Here is an 18,683-nt window from a genome sequence, read left to right as displayed (position 1 = left end):
TCAGATTCCTGCAGAAACATCAGGGCGAGGGAATGGGGGGAGGGGGGGGGCACCTCTAGTCCCTTCTACATTGCAGTGGCTCCCTGCTGCCCTGTGACGTAAATCTCTCGGCCCTAAAACAGCCTCACGCTGGGGCCGGAGAGATTTACGTCAGGGAGTCGACCCCTCAGCAGCAAGCAGCAGCTTATCAGAGAGTGTGGCAGACAGGCCCACATTATTACTGTCAGCTGAGGCCCCTGGACCCAGGCCAGAGCCAACACGGTGGCTAATTGTGAAACCTGCATCTCAGTTCACACCCTTTATCGTTAGCAGAATGAAACAAAGGGACGAGTTAAGCTTAAATGAAGGCTGTTGATGGAGTTAGACGCTTAATATACCTCGGATAAGCGTGAATTACAATTGCTGGCACGAACCTGAATGACCTTTCACGACTGTACATGTCTTTAAAGAAGGCCCACTATAATCTACCAATAACTAAATGTAAGGAGACTTTTGTCCCTGCTGCCATTGGCTTCTTCAATATTAAATAGTGGTCTTTGTATTGTACATGTTGTAATGGGGGTGATGCTTACAGCTGGCCATAGAACGATTGGCCTCTCCAGGTTAAAAAGTTATCCATGATCCTATTTGCTCATTTTGGGGCTCAGTGACACAGAGTAGAGCCCCCCCGACAGGTTCATCGCCAGATATTCTTCGTCTGCTTTTATTTTCTTCCCGCTACTGTAAATCATCCTGGGAAAGTGTCTGCGCCTCTGGCTGCTGCTCAACAATAGGAATTATTAGATCACTGTCCTTCCCCTTTTGTCCGACCTGAGCGAATGAACACCTCTGCTCGCTGATGCATTCTGATAGCTTCAGCGGGGTCAGGCGCCGGTCAAGAAATTGCATAGTTTCCCAATTTGTCAAAAGTTGCAAGATGGGTGCTCCAGTTTGAAGGTGGCACGTAGTCAGACAGCAGTGCCAGCTCTAACCCTACGCCCACCACAAAATCCCCTCCTTCTTCAAAAGCAGCATGCAAGGTAGGCTGTTATTTCAACACCAGGGGCTGCCCAAGAACTCAGACATCATGGAGCGACTTGACAAGGGACCATCTCGGTAAAGCTACAATAAGCAAGTTCAAATCTGATAGTCTATATCTAATACAGGTTCTGAACTTGGAATGACTTGCTGGTTTTACATATGAGTTGAAACATTGATGAGGAACCCTAAAAGCATCACTGTTTGTTTCATAGGACATACGCACTCTGACAAAGGTAAGGCATTCTTGAAGGTTGTTGACAATGAAAGATTTTTAAGAGAGAAGTTACGGTGCTCAATGTGGTTTTACAATTTTTACAATAATATTCTGCCTAGCTTTCACTAATTGTCGTGTTCTCATTGAATGAATCAATCAAGTTTTTTTATCTTTGAACTCTCTAAACCTGATTCAACCATTCCTATTCCTAGTGTTGTGTGAGTTCCATCCGGTGTCTCTCTCCACATCCTTTTCACTGCCTGCTGTGCTGGCAGCCTGAGTAACTTTACTCCCCGCTGAGGGACCACAGACAAACAAAAGCATGGAGACTTGGCCCTATGTGACCTGTTGCAAGGTCAATGCATGCATGCCAAGGTCTTCAGAAGCACAACACATACAGTAGGGAATCATTTTTCAGCCTATGTGCTGTGCTGGGGTCTAATTTCAATGGATATTATTTCAATTGAATTGCATACACTGTTTGGTTTTTGGTCAGGATGTTTTTCAAGGCTGGCTGAAGTCAAAACAAAGTAACATCTGATTCTTAATCTTTCACACAACTCACCAGTCTCTTCTTCTCCACCAGGTCATCGTTTTGAAGATGTTCCCGGCGTGCGCAGACACCTGGTCAGAAAGAGCACCAAGGGTCAAGTGGTGCACACCGGCAAGGACCACAAAGAACCCACCACTCGCAGCAGTAAGAAGGACCGGACCCCGCATGAGGTGAGAAATCACAGTACTCTCTTTTCATCCATCCTCTGCCTTTCAGCCTCACAAGAATCTATATTTATTTTGGCATTTAAATAACGTATCTGTATGAAAAATAGATAAAGGACTGGGGTAGAACATATGCATTTTGCTGACATTTGCTGACACAACCATTATCCTTACGTTAACGAGAGTTGAGCCATAAAAAAATAGTAAGGTAAAAATGTTGAATTCTTTTTTTACTCAACAGAACTGTCACGTATTTTGCAATTTATTTATTAAATGTTAGGATAATAAAATGGAAATTGGGTTTTTGAAACCAAGATAAAGGTTAAAAAAATTATGAAGTGTTAAAAGATTGTTTTAGATACTTGTTCCCCTTGGTATTGTAAACTATTACATTTGAAGCTTACAAGTGCTCCTTTCCTGGAACAAATATTCTGACTGAAGCTCCTAAATATGAAATTAAAATGCTATATGAATTCTCATACAAATTTGCATTTGGTATTTCAAAACTGCTTGTTTTGTTAAAACAACATTTTGTGTTGTATAGACTAAGAATACAGGTAAATGTTTTCTGACGCTGCCAATGATAACTTTACCCTAGGAAAATAACTAGTATGTCAAAGCTGCAGTTCTATAGATGAAACCTTAATTGGTCTGAAAATGATGGATTTTGAACTCGGCAGCTGCTCAAAGGTGATTATACTTCAGGCTTTGTTGCCCCAAAAATTACACAAAATTGTAGTCCTGGGAAAAATGTTCCCTTCTTTTCCTCTCAAATGTAGCACTGCCTTGTCTCTTTGTGGATTGGACAGGGAGGAAAGAAGACAATTAAAAATGAATGAATGAGTTATTTCCTTTCACACACGGAAAAGAAAAAAGAAGGGAGAGAGAAGCTTAGGTAACCAGAGCTCCTGAGAGAGAGAGAGCCATGTTTTATTAACACACACACACACACACACACACACACACACACACACACACACACACACACACACACACACACACACACACACACACACACACACACATTGTCATACTTGCTCTCAGCCTCCAGTAGCCTCGGGTAAACAACAGGTGCTTGTGTGTGACCAAGAAGAGTTACCTGTGGGTTTGTCTGTAAAAGTTTGATGGTCCCCTCCTCTGTGCCGGCTGTATAAGTGTTTGAGTCCTCTCCTGCACCGTCTCGCTCCTCCAGCCGTTACCAGTGGTTCTGTATCACTCCGCCTCGGGGCAAAAAGGCGCCCTGCTGGACATGATGGACTCCGGTAAAATGGCTCGCTACCAGAAGGTGAGGCTGGGTGACCGGCCAGCGTCAGTTTTGATCCGTGTGAGCGTGATTTCACAAGCATGCGGCAGGAGAAAATAATTTCAGGGTTTTTCAGTGGTTTGGTCTTCATCTCACAGGGAATGTTGACTGACCCGCATGGTGTTCAATTAGTTACAGATATTGGATGCAGAGTGAACTGAAGATGACGCTCTCTCCTCTGACTTTTGTCATTGGCCGTTCTCTTTGTTTTTTGAGTTGAACATCTAGGATAATAACATAGACAGGGTTTACTTACGTGTGTTGGGTGAATTTAAACAAACCAGTAAGCATGGATCTATGATTTTGTTTCCACCACTTAAACACGTTTGTATCAACTGGCTCGATAAAGAAGTGCCTTGGCTATAAAGTTGAAGTGTTAAGGCGCATGCTGTTTCTTCCATGGACAATATGGATATTGTGAATCTCATCTACTGCTGCATGTGTTCCCGTGTGATGTTGTCCCCAGGTGTTTGTGGAGCTGAATGAGCTGACTATGGATAAGAACCAGGAGATGTCGTGGAAGGAAACGGCTCGATGGATCAAGTTTGAGGAAGACGTGGAGGAGGAGACGGACCGCTGGGGGAAACCTCACGTGGCCTCGCTGTCCTTCCGCAGTTTGCTGGAGCTCCGAAAGACAATCTCACACGGTAAGGGAACAAAGAATAGTTAACTGTGGACATTTTCAAAGCCTGAGAGTCAGTGTGAGGCAGTTCACAAAGTACTTAGCCCAGTGTGTGTGCATCCACAGGTGCAGTGCTGCTGGACCTGGACCAAAAGACCCTGCCTGGCATCGCCCATCAGGTGGTGGAGAAGATGATTATTTCTGACCAGATCAAAGCTGAGGACCGGGCCAACGTCCTGAGGGCCCTGCTGCTGAAACACAGGTGACCTAAAGCACCAGACTGCAACAAACATGCCCAGGATTTCCCTTTTTAAGATGATAAAACTAACCCAGTGAGGTGATTTCCAGCCACATTGATGGATGTGCAAAGTTGTGTTTTATGCCTGGCTTTTTCTAGTAGCTACACCTGTATATGATGGTAATTTTGCTAAAAATGTTATTTGTTTCCCCCTTTTGTGTCATTTGAAACACAGAAAGGAAATGTTTGGGAGAAACAGGGAATAAATGAAACAATGGACGTAGAGGTTTATGTGTACATGACTTACGGATTTTTTTATTTAATATAGTAGCATGTTAACACAAAACTAAATATTGCCTTCCAAAGCTAGTACTAGTTCATACTTTTAGTGATGAGGATACTTTCCTTTCTCCCTCACTGCTGCACAACTTCCTGCTGCTAGGTGGCTTCACGCGTGGTCACTTCCTTTGTTCCTCCGACTCACCCTCTCTCTTCCTCTCCCTGCCTCCCCTAGTCACCCGAGTGACGAGAAGGAGCACAGCAGCCCTTTCCCCAGGAACATCTCGGCGGCCAGCCTGGGTAGTCTAATCCCACATCACCACAACGCCAACCACTCCCACCAGACAGATCCTTCAGTGACCGACCCGCTCATGGGCACCGTCCCAGCGGGGGACTCAGAGACACACATTGACATGGACAAAAACGAGGTAGGTCCGAAGTGTTTTCTCAATAAAGTCACAGTTAACATTTTTCTTCATTATCCTGACTTTGCTTCTTGTATTGCTTTTGGTTTCCCACAGAAGGAGCCGACTGTGGTGTCTGGTATGCATCGCTCCAAATCCAAACATGAGCTCAAGCTGCTGGAGAAGATTCCTGAAAATGCTGAGGCCACTGTTGTCCTTGTGGGTGAGTTATCTCCTCCTAACTGCGTCCAGTTAAAATACTCTGACTATTTCTGTGTGTATGTTGACTGTTACTTCCCACTGTCCTTTAGGCAGTGTGGACTTCCTGGAGCAGCCCACCATGGCGTTTGTGCGGCTGCAGGAGGCCGTGGAGCTGGAGTCCGTCCTGGAGGTCCCCGTGCCGGTCAGGTTTCTGTTCGTCCTGTTGGGACCCGCAACCACCAGCATGGACTATCATCAGATCGGACGCTCCATCTCCACACTCATGTCCGACAAGGTGAGGTGTAGACATTGTTTTGATACCAACCCCAATCACATATGACGATGAAATCTCACCTACATAAAATAAGACAAACCACAAAACACCCTATTATTGAGAAGAAAATCTAATTATATGTAATTATTTATTTAAATTCAGGTACAATAAAGAGCTCACACTATACACTTCCAGGTACAAATGCCGAACCTTCTACCCTGTCTTTTAGCATATTATCTTATAAAGACTTGATCATTCCACTGAAGCATCAACTTGTATTGTCTTTCACCTCCAACACCTGCTGTTTTGAGTTATCAATAATGATGAACTTTCTCGAGAGCTTTGAAATGTAATTTTATCAGCAAGTTTGCCACCTTACTTGGTAGAAAAGTAAAAAAATAGAATGGATTGTTGCCAAATAAACTTAAAAACAGACCTGCAAACTGGAAATAAGCAGAAATATAGGTCCAACCTTTTGCTTATTTTATTGGTTCTATTTGTTTATATCATGAATTGTCATCCAGCAATTCCACGAGGCAGCCTACCTTGCAGACGACCGGCAGGACCTGCTGAACTCCATCAACAGCTTCCTGGACTGCAGCATCGTGCTGCCGCCTTCAGAGATGGGAGGCGATGAGCTGCTGCGCTCGGTCGCTCGCTTCCAGAGGGACATGCTGCGCAAGAGGGAAGAGCAGGGGGTCAAACTGACCAAGGATCCTAAAAGCATGGAAGATAAAGGTAAGCATCTCCTCAAATATTGTGACCTTTATCAAAGGAGATTCATTTTCTTATATCGTAATTAATAACCCACTCTTTCCCATCACAGAGGCCCTCCTCACACCCTTCAAAAAGTCAGACGACCCTTTAAAGCGCACCGGGCGGCCTTTCGGCGGGCTCATACGGGACGTGCGTCGCCGTTACCCAAAGTACGTCAGCGACTTCAAGGACGCTCTGAACAGTCAGTGCATGGCCGCCGTATTCTTTATCTACTTTGCTGCTCTCTCTCCAGCCATAACATTCGGAGGCCTACTGGGTGAGTGTGAAAGCACGAGTTATTCACAGTTAGTCTTCTCATGTGTCAAACATCTTTCATGCTTGTGTCTTGATAGGTCACAGGCTTAAACCTCGTTGGTGTTCATTAACGTCTTGCTTTGCTGTTGCTAGGTGAGAAGACGGACGGTCTGATTGGTGTTTCTGAGCTGATTGTGTCCACCGCAGTGCAGGGTGTGCTCTTCTGCCTGCTTGGAGCGCAGCCGCTACTCGTTGTGGGTTTCTCGGGACCCCTGCTGGTTTTTGAAGAAGCATTTTATAGTGTAAGTTGTTGAATAGCAAATACAATTTTTAACTATTTCTCTAAAGCTAGACTCAGGCAAAACAAAACAAAAAAACAAGTACTATTCCAACAGTGGTGTAACAGAAAAGATGTTTAAAGCCTTACATTCAAGTGTCTCTGGCTACTCTGAACATTTTCCAGTGGATGAATTTAGTTTCTTTGGTCTGTGTCCTGACAGTTCTGCAAAGCGAACGAGATGGAGTACCTGACGGGCCGCGTCTGGATCGGGTTCTGGCTCATCGTCATCGTGATCGTCACGGTGGCCTTTGAGGGAAGCTTCCTGGTCCGCTTCGTCTCCCGCTTCACCCAGGAGATCTTCTCCTTCCTCATTTCCCTCATCTTCATCTGCGAGACCTTCATCAAGCTTGGCAGGGTACGCCTGAGACCTGAAATAAAAACTCCTGATTACAAAACGTTTTTGTTGGCCAGCTGAGCTCACGTCCCTGACACTAAACTGAACAGACTAATCTTGGACAGTATTCAAAGCTTGAGGTTGAAACCAGTATGTTGTTCTAACAAAGGCACCTGAAAGCTTTTGTGATTGATTGTACTGAAAGTTAAATGGATTAAGACTTTGACTATTATCCCGGCTTATGATTTTCGAAGGTTTGCTATTTTAGAGTTTATGGCACAGACATGAAAGGCATATTGGATAATCCAAGTGTTGTTACCTTTAAAAATAGATAGACGATTATATTTGTGTGTGTTCTGTTGTAAAATGTTGTGCTTTAATTATAACCCTCTGTGCTTTCTGACAGATTTTCAAAGAGCACCCCCTTAAACGTTGCTCCCTCAACAACGGCACAGAATGGGACTCAATGGTAGAAAATATCACAGTCGTCCAGGGCAACAGCACGCTGCCGATGACAGTGGGAGTCCGAGGGGAACCCAACACTGCGCTGCTCTCTCTGGTCCTCATGGCCGGAACATTCTTCATCGCCTTCTACCTGAGAAAGTTCAAGAACAGTGCCTTTTTCCCTGGCAGGGTGAGGAGCTTACTTCACTTTAAAACTGTCCTGCAGCATTAACTGACATATTTAACCTTCCTTAAACCTCTTATCATCATATATCAAGGATCCATATATGTTTTCACAATCCGTGAAGTCAATTATTGCATTAAAACCTCTTTAGAGTCAGAATAGTCATCCTATACAATGAAATATTTTCAATTAAGAATCATTTGAGCCAATCTAAAATGCTCTAGTTGTTAAAATGTTACCAAAAGGTCCATTCAAGCTGTTCTGGAGCTTTGGGTTGTATCACATGATTATGCATGGGTTTGCCATGTTGAATTTTCTTTCTATTATTTTAATATTACAAGGATTAATCTTGCGAAATACTCAGCGAGGCAAACACAAGATATCCTACCGTCTCTAAATATGCCAGCTTCAGAGGTGCTAGCAGTTTCCTTTTGTTTCCAGTCTTTATGCTAAGCTAAGTTACAGGGATGCTGAAAGAAGCGTTATATCTCTCACAGGCTCCGCCCTTTACTGGACTCTAAGGGTACTCCCCTCTATCCTATCATGCAAGCATTCTTTCACTGGCCACCGCTCTGGTTCCGCCGCAGCGAAGGGGTACTGGGTGGGGAGCTCTGTCTTCCAGGAGATGACTGCCGGCGGGAGGAAGCGTCCCGGCAGAGAGAGGGGAATTCTCCGGCCAAGACGCCCTCCACATTCCGGGTCTGGAAAACAGGGAGGCCGACCTCATGTCGAGGGGCGGACCCGCCAGGCGAGTGGGCGCTTCACCCGGAGGTGATCTGGGCCCGGTTCGGGACAGCAGAGGTGGATCTGTTCGCTAGCCGGCGCAACACCCACTGCACCCTGTGGTTCTCCATGGCTCTGAAAGACGACCCGCCCTTGGGGGTGGATGCGTTTGCACACGAGCCATGGCCAAAGAAGCTGCTTAGCCTAAGGAGTGCGTTCAGGTCGAGGGCTATTCAGTTGGGGGGCTTTAATCTTCCACCCATAGTGGGGCGAGGGAGGCTAAATTACACCTCCTCTGCCCGGTGCGTGCGCTGGCATATTATGTGGAGCGCACGGCTGGCCTTAGACACACGGAACAGCTGTTTGTGTGCTTCGGGGGTGGGGTAACGGGGAAAGCTCTGTCCAAGAAACGCCTGGCAGGCTGGCTCTGCGAGTGCATTGAACATGCCTACGGACAGGCGGGGAGAGTCTTCCCCACGGGGGTCCGTGCACACTCTACACAAGCTATGGCTGTGTCAACAGACTTATTTAACGGCGTGAGTGTGGAGGACATATGCACGTCAACGCCAGGCCACGCCATCAACGCCATCTTGGTCAACGCCAGGCCCATGGTCAACGCCAACGCCAGGCCCCTTCATAAAGTTTTAGCTCTTGGACATGTCTGGCTCCTTTTCATCGTCTGTGCTTGCTGGGGCAACGCAGGACTGGTGAGGAGGGAGGGGGGCTGTGGGTCATTGGGAATCTGACCCCCTCCCCAGATGTAATTTGCTTACGTTTTCCCCCGGCCCGGGGGACGTGACGGGGAAAGCTTTTTTCCCCTGCTTTGGGGCAGGAGGGGGGAGTCCTCCATGTTATAGCACACCTCCGCGGGGTAAGCGCGTCAGGGTGTGCTCGGTCAGCCGCAGCCTCTTTTCTCTCCACGGTTACGACCGAGGGAGAGGTGAGTGAGGCGCAGCAGCTGCTAACCAGAAAGCGAGTCAGAAACAGTGAGATGGAACAGTGTTGTTGTGGGACGACAGCGCGTGTATACATCGGAGCCTGTGAGAGATATAACGAGGGGTTACGTATGGTAACCCTTGTTTTATAAACACAGGCGGAGCCCTCTACCTCTGGGGCTCCGTCTGTCCTATGCTGCTTGCTGAAGAGAAGTAAAGGATGGCAGTGAGGAGGCGAGGCCTCCTCTTACAGCCCGTCCACATGGCGGCGTGCGTTGAAGCTTCAACGCTTCTGCCCATTCACTTTGAATGGGGTGAAGTCACGCTTTTCCGAACTGCATTGTTGGAGCGTTGCTTCCCTTTGCTCGCGTTGCTCGCTTCAAAAGTTGAGCAATGTTCAACTTTTGAATCTTCGACGGAAGCGTCAGCCAATCAAATCATATGCCAGTACAAGCTCTAGCCAATCAAACCGTGTGCTTGTGTGTCCGGGGCGGGAGATTCATGGGATTGGTTGTTGGTCGAGTTTCAGACACGCCCGCTGGCAAGCTTCAACGCACACCTGCGTTATGCAGTGAGATGCGCGAGCATTCAGTTAGGCCCGCCCAGGGGCCGCCTACATCTAGCAAGTCTCAGTGAAAGAATGCTTGAATGATAGGATCAAGGGGAATACCCTTAGAGTCCAGTAGAGGGCTCCGCCTGTGTTTATAACAAGGGTTACCATACGTAATCAATCAATGTTTATTTATATAGCCCAATATCACAAATGTTACATTTGTCTCGGTCTTCACAGTGTGTACAGAATATCAGTATGACAATACGACACCCTCTGTCCTTAGACCCTCACATCGTACAAGGAAAAACTTCCGAAGAAAACCCAGTTTAAAGGGAAAAATGGCAGAAACCTCAGGGAGAGCAACAGAGGAGGGATCCCTCTCCCAGGACGGACAGACGTGCAATAGATGCCGTGTGTAAATTGAAAAGATAATACATTTGCAACATAGGTAGTCCAAATGTTTGGAAATGCATGTGTGTATAATAGGAAGATGAATCCACGAGGATATCCATCCAGGACCGATGATCCAGGACCACAGCCACGACTCGCGATCCAGGACACAGGACCGCAGGATCATCCATGACTCCGGATCCCGGCGTATATAGACACCAAAAAGAAAGACATGTGGGGAAGCTGGGTTAATCGGAACATGAGAGTACACAGGTATAGACAGAGAGAAGGAAGAAGTAAGATGTCCCCCGACAAACTAAGCCTATATCAGCAAAACTAGGGGCTGAATCTAATCAGCCCTAACTATAAGCTTTATCAAAAAGGAAGGTCTTAAGCGCACTCTTAAAAACGGATAGGGTGTCTGCCGCCCGAACACAAACTGGAAGCTGATTCCACAAATGTGGAGCTTGATAAGAAAAGGCTCTGGCTCCCATTGTACTTTTAGAGATTCTAGGAACAACCAACAACCCTGCATTCTTGGAACGCAATGCCCTAGTAGGACAGTAGGGTATAATGAGTTATTTAAGGTAAGATGGCGCCTGCCCATTAAGGGCTTTGTAGGCGAGAAGAAGAATTTTAAATTCTATCCTGTGTTCTATAGGGAGTCAGTGTAAGGCAGCCAGAACAGGAGTAATGTGGTCCCTTTTCCTAACTCTGGTTAGTACACGAGCCGCAGCATTTTGAATCAGCTGAAGCGACTTGACTGACTTCTTGGTACTCCCTGATAATAAAGAGTTACAATAATCCAGCCTAGAAGTAACAAATGCATGGACTAGTTTCTCTGCATCGTTTTGAGGCAAGATATGCCTGATTTTTGCAATGTTACGTAGATGGAAGTAGGCGGTCCTTGAAATTGATTTTATGTGGGCGTTAAAGGATAAATCCTGATCAAATATAACACCAAGATTCCTTACAGTCTCTCTGGAGGCCAAATTAATGCCATCCATAGTTAGTATATCTTTAGATAATTTGTTTCGTAGATTCTTCGGGCCAAGTACAATAACTTCAGTTTTGGTCGTGTTTAACATCAAAAAGTTTAAGGTCATCCACGTTTTTAAGTCCTTAAGGCAGTCTTGAATTTTATTTAGATGATTAATTTCATCAGGCTTGATTGATAAATATAGTTGAGTATCATCCGCATAACAATGAAAGTTTACAGAATGATTCCTTATAATATTGCCTAACGGAAGCATATATAATGTGAACAAAATAGGTCCGAGCACTGAGCCCTGTGGCACTCCATGGCTAACTTTGGTTTGCGTGGAAGATTCATCGTTAACACGTACAAACTGAGAGCGTTCAGATAGATGGGACCTAAACCAGCCTAAAGCAGTTCCCTGTATGCCAACTAAGTGCTCTAGTCTTTGCAATAGGATATCATGGTCGATAGTATCAAATGCAGCACTGAGATCGAGCAAAACAAGAATAGAGACAAGTCCCTTGTCTGAGGCTATTAGAATGTCATTTGTGACTTTAACCAGAGCTGTCTCTGTGCTATGATGTGTTCTAAAGCCAGACTGAAAATCTTCAAATAAATCATTGTTTTTTAAGTAATCACACAACTGTTTTGCGACCGCTTTCTCAAGAATCTTTGAGAGGAAAGGAAGATTAGAAATAGGTCTATAGTTGGCTAAAACCTCTGGATCGAGGTTGTGCTTTTTAAGAAGCGGTTTTATCACTGCTACTTTGAATGATTGTGGAACATAGCCTGATAATAAAGACATATTCATAATATTTAATAAAGAAGTGCTAATTAATGGAAAAACTTCCTTCAACAGCTTAGTTGGAATTGGGTCTAACATGCACGTTGATGGTTTAGAAGAGAGAATCATTGAATGTAATTGTTCAAGGTTTATGGCTGAAAAGCATTCTAGTTTACTATCTAGTGTAATATTAGAACTTATGTTTCTGGGAGCTGTTGATAACACTATACTGGTCAAAGGCAAGAGGTCATTAATTTGTTTCTAAGAGTAACAATTTTATCGTTAAAAAAGCACATAAAATCATTACTACTGAGTGCTATGGGAATAGAAGGCTCAATCGAGCTGTGGCTCTCTGTCAGCCTGGCTACAGTGCTGAAAAGAAATCTTGCATTATTCTTATTCTCATCTATTAATGAAGAGTAGTAGGCTGCTCTCGCTTTACGCAGTGCTTTCTTATATTCATTGAGAGTAATATGCCAAATTAAACGAGATTCTTCAAGTTTAGTGGAACGCCATATCCTTTCAAGTTGTCTAGACTTTTGCTTTATTTTGCGGGTTTCGGCATTATGCCATGGAGCTAATCTATGTTGTTTTATTTTCTTCTTTTTCAAAGGAGCAACAGAGTCTAATTTTATTCGCAGCGCATCTGTAGCACTATCAACAACATGATCAATTTGGGGTGGTGTACATTTTGTATAAGTTTCCTCCCCTACATGCAGACATGCTATCGAGTTAAGTATTGGTGGAATCTCTTCCTTAAATGTGGCTATAGGACTAACAGATAGGTTTCTGTTGCAAGAGCTTTTGACTAATGCTTTGTAGTCTCGTAATAGTACTTCAAAAGTTACTAAGAAATGGTCGGATAAAGCAGGATTATGCGGTTCGACTAATAGTTGCTCAATTTCAATACCATAAGTCAGAACAAGGTCGAGAGTGTGATTATAGCAGTGGGTTGGTTTATTTACACTCTGACAGAAACCAACAGAATCTAATATAGAGTTAAATGCAACAGTAAGGCTATTTTTATCATCGTCAACATGAATATTAAAGTCACCTACGATAATTACTTTGTCTGTTTTAAGAACCAAAGTTGATAAAAACTCAGAGAATTCTGATAAGAATTCTGAATAAGGACCTGGTGCACGATACACTGTAACAAATAAGATTGGCTGCAAAGTTTTCCAGGTCGGATGCGTAAGACTAAAAACGAGGCTTTCAAAGGAGGTATAATTTAATTTTGGTTTAGTATTGATAAGTAAACTTGAGTCAAAGATTGCTGCAACTCCACCTCCTCGGCCCGTGCCTCGAGCAATATGAGTGTTGATATGGCTGGGTGGAGTGGCCTCATTTATGCTGCTCATTTATACGTAACCCCTCGTTATATCTGACAGAGACATCAGGGTGGTTTCATTTTTGATATTTTCTTCGAAACTGGTTTATGTTGTGGGAACATCATTTGACAAAACAGTCTCACCTCTTAGCTTTTATAGATCATATCGCACAATTTCCTTCTGTTTTTTTAACTATTGCTTTCAGATTTATGTCCAAACTTCAAATCTCTAATTTGTGTATTTTTGTTGAAGTTGTCATTGAAAAATCACACACTGTTACAAATGTTTTGATTATGATTGTTATATAAAAATATATGTGTGGTATGATATAAGAAGATGCCAGTGCTCATATTACCGCATTTTGTGGGTTTCAGTTGCGCAGGATGATTGGAGATTTTGGCGTCCCAATTGCCATCCTCATCATGGTCCTTGTGGATTACAGTCTAAACGACACATACACACAGGTAAGAACTAATGTCTAATGTAAATGCTTGACCTTTGGCTGATAAAGATTCTCAACCCAGACAATCATTTGTCCCACTCATTCCAGAAACTGAGCGTTCCCAATGGTTTCTCTGTGACCAGCCCCTCGAAGCGTGGCTGGATCATCAGCCCTCTGGGGTCCAACGGGGAATTCCCCATCTGGATGATGTTCGCCTGCTGTCTGCCCGCTCTGCTCGTCTTCATCCTCATCTTCATGGAGACTCAGATCACTACGTGAGTTACAAGTCCCATCAAGGAGGATTATCAGTCAGTTATCACATCCTTGTGTCCCATAAAGACATTTTAAGAGTCTGTTTGTCTTGAACAGAATTTTATATTAAGATTTGATAGTCTCATATATATAATATTGTTGCAATTACCAGATTATTAGAAAACAGTGATATAAATATTCTTTATTTATAGGACCTTTCCTACATAAAAAGGGAGTATGAAGTGCAGGAATCACACGTTATAATAATAATAATAAATGTATTTATTATTATTAGAGTTATAAGGTTTATTTAATATAATTTAAGGATTCTTTATTAAACTGTTGATACCTTATTACAACTGTTACATTCAGCTGCCTCAGTAAACATTGCTCTAACTTTCCGAGTGTTCAAGTTTCTAACTAAATACATTTTATATTGAAGATATGCCTTATACATTACATTACATTACATTACATGTCACTTGTTAGACGCTTTTATCCAAAGCGACTTACATACTCAATACTGTGGGCAATCCCCACAGGAGCAATAGTGGATGAAGTGTCTCCACTGCAATGCTGACTGCAGTGGGGTTTGAACCTGTGCCCCCCCTGATCCGAACACCAATGCACAATCCACGGCACCACACGCCCCATAATATACACACCACAGCACTAAGTCACCCTCCTCTAATATTGAAGCATTAAATACAGTACATGTCGAGAAAATCATCAACATTGGTATTTGCTTTTATCAGTATCACTCTGGATGAGCATTTTTGAATCTATGAATTTCATATGTACAATGTATAAAAAGAAGGATGATTAGAAGGCATGTATCACAAAGAACTCACATGCTCTGACAGTAAAATCAATGGATGCAGCTGTGTGCTATGAGTACATTCTCATTTCAACCTTACTCCCCCCCCCCCCCCCCCACTCCCTGCAGTCTGATCGTGAGTAAGAAGGAGCGCATGCTGGTGAAGGGTTCTGGCTTCCATCTGGACCTGCTGCTGATCGTGGTGCTGGGCGGCAGCTCGGCTCTGTTCGGCCTGCCATGGATGGCTGCAGCCACCGTCCGCTCGGTGACCCACGTCAACGCCCTCACTGTCATGAGCAAGGCCGTCGCCCCCGGAGACAAGCCGCGTATCCAGGAGGTGAAGGAGCAGAGGGTCACAGGGCTCCTGGTGGCCATCATGGTTGGTGAGTGTGACATCTCATTCTCTCCAATTAAAAACAGAAATCTATTTGGAAATGGAGGAAAAAGTCTAGCAAGTTATCTCCCGTTACTTCCTCCCACAGGTATGTCTATTGTGATCGGGGACCTACTGCGTCAGATCCCCCTGGCGGTGCTGTTTGGGATCTTCCTCTACATGGGGGTGATGTCCCTTAATGGTATCCAGCTTACAGAGCGGATGATGCTGCTGCTCATGCCACCAAAGTATCACCCGGACCACACCTACGTCCGCAAGGTAAGAAGGCGCTTTAGCTCTTATTCAGGCTTATTTAGTTCTTATTCAACATACATTTACAACAACCGACAATAATTGTGCCAGTCTGGTGAGAGGTTTATCGATCTTCTCTGTTTCCTCCAGGTGCGTACACTGCGCATGCATCTGTTCACCTGCATCCAGGTGGTGTGTTTGGCGGCTCTGTGGGCTGTCATGTCCACCCAGGCGTCCCTGGCCTTCCCCTTCGTCCTCATCCTCACCATCCCTGTGAAGATGTTCGTGCTGCGCCGCATCTTCACCAGCAGAGAGATCGCATGTGTAAGTTGACCACAGGAGGGCGCAATATGATTATTAATACACCATTATCCCAACCTCACCTTTAGCAGCTGCAAACTCCTGAATCATTTAGTTACAAAGATTCATTGAAAGCAGGAATAAGTTATTTATTCATTCACTTTATTTGTCTACATATCTTCTTCTTTTTTTATATCAATTTAATTTGTAATTGTTGTGAAATGTGCTTGTCTTGCTGCAGGGTTGGATTTCTAAATGTATCTTTGTTTGTAAGCTGTCTTTTTACATCATACTTGTATATGTTTAACATCTCATATTGGTTAACCACACAAGTTCCTCACAGTAAGAACAATAATTTAATTTAGTTTTTTGCACTGCTTTTGAATGCAATTATACAAAAGTGTACCAAAAACAACAAACACTGAAACATTCACAACTTAAAATGTAAAAAGTAAAATGCTGTTTTTACTTCGTCATCTTTTCATGTTCTGAGGCTTTCTAGGAAATGTCTTCAGTCGACTTTAGAAAGGTTCAGAAAGTTGACTTGACTTCATCACAAATTACTCCAAGACCTTATATATTCATGCCTCCGAGCGAGTGTAATATTTAAGAACAGTTCTGCATTAAAATGTGTTTTTTAAATATAATGTGTCTCTTCCAGCTGGACGCCGATGACTCAGAGCCCAAGTTTGACGAGCGCGACTGTCACGATGAGTACTCGGAGATGCACATGCCTGTGTAACCCGCAGCAAGGCCTGGTATCAACACTTGAAACACTCATCACTGTGCACCCTCTTCATCATGACTAAGACTTTTGAACATTCAGTATGTCTGACGACTTGCTTCAACTTTAACTATTTAAGTAGTTTTTTTTATCAGATTGTTCGGGATTTTCTGCTGGTTAACCGCACTAATTGAAACTCAACTGAGGAGATAAAAAAATCAACGTGTGTTCACTCATACTATACTTTTATATATATATATATATATATATATATATTTCAGGGGACAAGAGATTCTAAATTGAATTATCTCGAGCTCAAATGATATGCTATTACAGTAGATAGATTTGCAAGACTGATTAATTGTAGCCCTGAAAGGTTTCTCTGATTCACATTGAATATGTGGAGGATATATGGGATACATTATTTTATATTAACACGTTGAGTCATCGCTATTCAAGTTTGTCGCTTTTTTCATGTTTTAAGCTCACCAAGCGCCTTATGAAGGAAATAAAAAGTTATACTGAGAGTTATCTTTTCCTCATTCTGTCTCATTTCAGACAGTTTATCACTTTACTCGCCTCCTGAAGCTCGTAGCACTTTTTAAAAAACCAAATCTGAACAATGACTGTATTCTATGTAATCACTTGTATCTACACATCCTCTTGAATCCTTTAAATATCTATGTTGCTTTAGTTTTCTTCCTAAACAACTATATGTGATTGATTTTAAGCCTGTCTTTCTTCCACAATCACTCAAACAAAATGACTCAAAAGCAGTTTAGATGAGTTAGGATTGAATGGACCTGCAGTGAGGTAAGATTACCAGCAGAGGGAGGTGATGATGAAGGAAAGAAATAGTTTCTCTTTCCACTAATGACATGAAATCAGGTGATAATAACATCAAACTAACCCAGTGGCATAATAAATATACTCTAAATATCTCTACGCACATGTTAAGGGCACTAATGAATTAATAGAATTTGTTTTCACTTTGGGTGTTTTTTAGGAATCACTGTAATTTATTGGTTTCTTTGTCCAAGTGCCAAATGTCTTTTGTAAATAGTTTTGTGATCAGAACAATAAGCTGCAGTCCAGCCATCTCACAGTTTCAGCCTAACTTAACCACATTTCATAGTGTAACATTCCTTATTTTCTCATAATTGTGCTATTTCTTTTGACATAAACACATTTTTTCAACATTTCATTCACACTCAAATGAACTCGGTCGACCAAATTTCAACTCAAGCTGTGTAGACAATCTCAATATCCATGCATTACTGAGAGGGAAGGCTTTTAAAAATATAAATATATATGTCTTTTTTTGTTTTATGTCATGTTGTATCAGTGTGACATGGATTGGTTAAAGCTTTGACTGTGTCAAATAACTTAAATGTTCAGTCCTCTGTTACTCTCGAGTGTGTATTTCAGACACTACTGTCCCATCTCAGTCTGACTGTCGTGAACTTCTGCCTGTTTGGTGTCACAAAGGTGCAAAATCTGCCTGAGGGACCATGAAGTGATCAGATACAAGTGTCTGTTCCTTTTGTAAGGACGACACACATGTTACATTAGTTTTCACTTTGAGACGCTCATAAATCAAACATCTCTCCATTATTTATCTGTTGCACAATGACACATTATTGCTGCTTTTGAAGGTTTATTTGTCACATTTAACAGTTTTCTTCTTTTTTTAAAAAATTCAAACTCCCATTTGGCTGCATCATGGCCGTGGACACTGAAGGGTTAATGAGAACTAGGCAGTGTCGGTTTTATTTTTGCTTACTGTGTCTATGGATTGAGTGAAGTTGGTCTGTGTATGCCAAAGTTTCTATGGAAGTCGTGAAATGCTGATACGATGTGGTGTTCCATTTCAAAAGCAATATCAAGTCCCAGAGGCTATTGCTGAATTTCTGTTGTACATTCATGGTAAAAATATTGATGACAAATAAAACGTATTTTCTATTTATCCTGGCTGTTGTTTCTGTTGTGTTTTCTATGTTCAGTATGTCAGAAAAACACATGCAAATGGTCAAAATAGAATACAGAAAATGGTGTTATTCAGTTTTCCGTGCTTCTTTCCCCCAAGTGCTGCACGTGTTGTGAGATGGGTGAAAGTGTTTCCTTCACTTTGTTTGGTCTATTTGCATGTGTTTTGCAGTGCATTGATCTTTCAGGGTCACCATACAAAAATAATCATGTTGAAATCTGCTGTGAATCGACACTATCAAATACAGACGGTTGAA

General features: G+C 43.0%; 1 protein-coding gene across 6 annotated transcripts in view; it reads left to right on the top strand.

Annotated features, from left to right (window-relative positions):
* Window positions 1-18,406, top strand: part of slc4a2b (solute carrier family 4 member 2b) — a 47,345-nt gene extending 28,939 nt beyond the window's left edge. For 5 of the 6 annotated variants that reach the window (XM_071206950.1, XM_034108373.2, XM_034108372.1 and 2 more), the window contains 17 exons: window positions 1,821-1,957; window positions 3,721-3,901; window positions 4,003-4,138; window positions 4,629-4,821; window positions 4,915-5,020; window positions 5,109-5,293; window positions 5,797-6,010; window positions 6,099-6,305; window positions 6,437-6,585; window positions 6,784-6,978; window positions 7,364-7,591; window positions 13,655-13,744; window positions 13,831-13,997; window positions 14,921-15,174; window positions 15,274-15,443; window positions 15,567-15,740; window positions 16,378-18,406. In XM_071206950.1, the coding sequence (XP_071063051.1) occupies window positions 1,821-1,957; window positions 3,721-3,901; window positions 4,003-4,138; window positions 4,629-4,821; window positions 4,915-5,020; window positions 5,109-5,293; window positions 5,797-6,010; window positions 6,099-6,305; window positions 6,437-6,585; window positions 6,784-6,978; window positions 7,364-7,591; window positions 13,655-13,744; window positions 13,831-13,997; window positions 14,921-15,174; window positions 15,274-15,443; window positions 15,567-15,740; window positions 16,378-16,458 (2,867 nt within the window). In that variant the 3' untranslated portion in view covers window positions 16,459-18,406. Of the gene's footprint in view, window positions 1-1,820; window positions 1,958-3,143; window positions 3,237-3,720; window positions 3,902-4,002; window positions 4,139-4,628; window positions 4,822-4,914; window positions 5,021-5,108; window positions 5,294-5,796; window positions 6,011-6,098; window positions 6,306-6,436; window positions 6,586-6,783; window positions 6,979-7,363; window positions 7,592-13,654; window positions 13,745-13,830; window positions 13,998-14,920; window positions 15,175-15,273; window positions 15,444-15,566; window positions 15,741-16,377 lie in introns of all 6 variants that reach the window. The other variant, XM_034108375.2, reaches the window with a different exon arrangement.
* The last annotated feature ends 277 nt before the right edge of the window (window positions 18,407-18,683 follow it).

Source organism: Pseudochaenichthys georgianus, chromosome 20 (genome assembly GCF_902827115.2).
Source record: "Pseudochaenichthys georgianus chromosome 20, fPseGeo1.2, whole genome shotgun sequence".
Classification (NCBI taxonomy): Eukaryota; Metazoa; Chordata; class Actinopteri; order Perciformes; family Channichthyidae; genus Pseudochaenichthys; species Pseudochaenichthys georgianus.
This window is presented reverse-complemented; position numbering and strand designations above follow the sequence as displayed.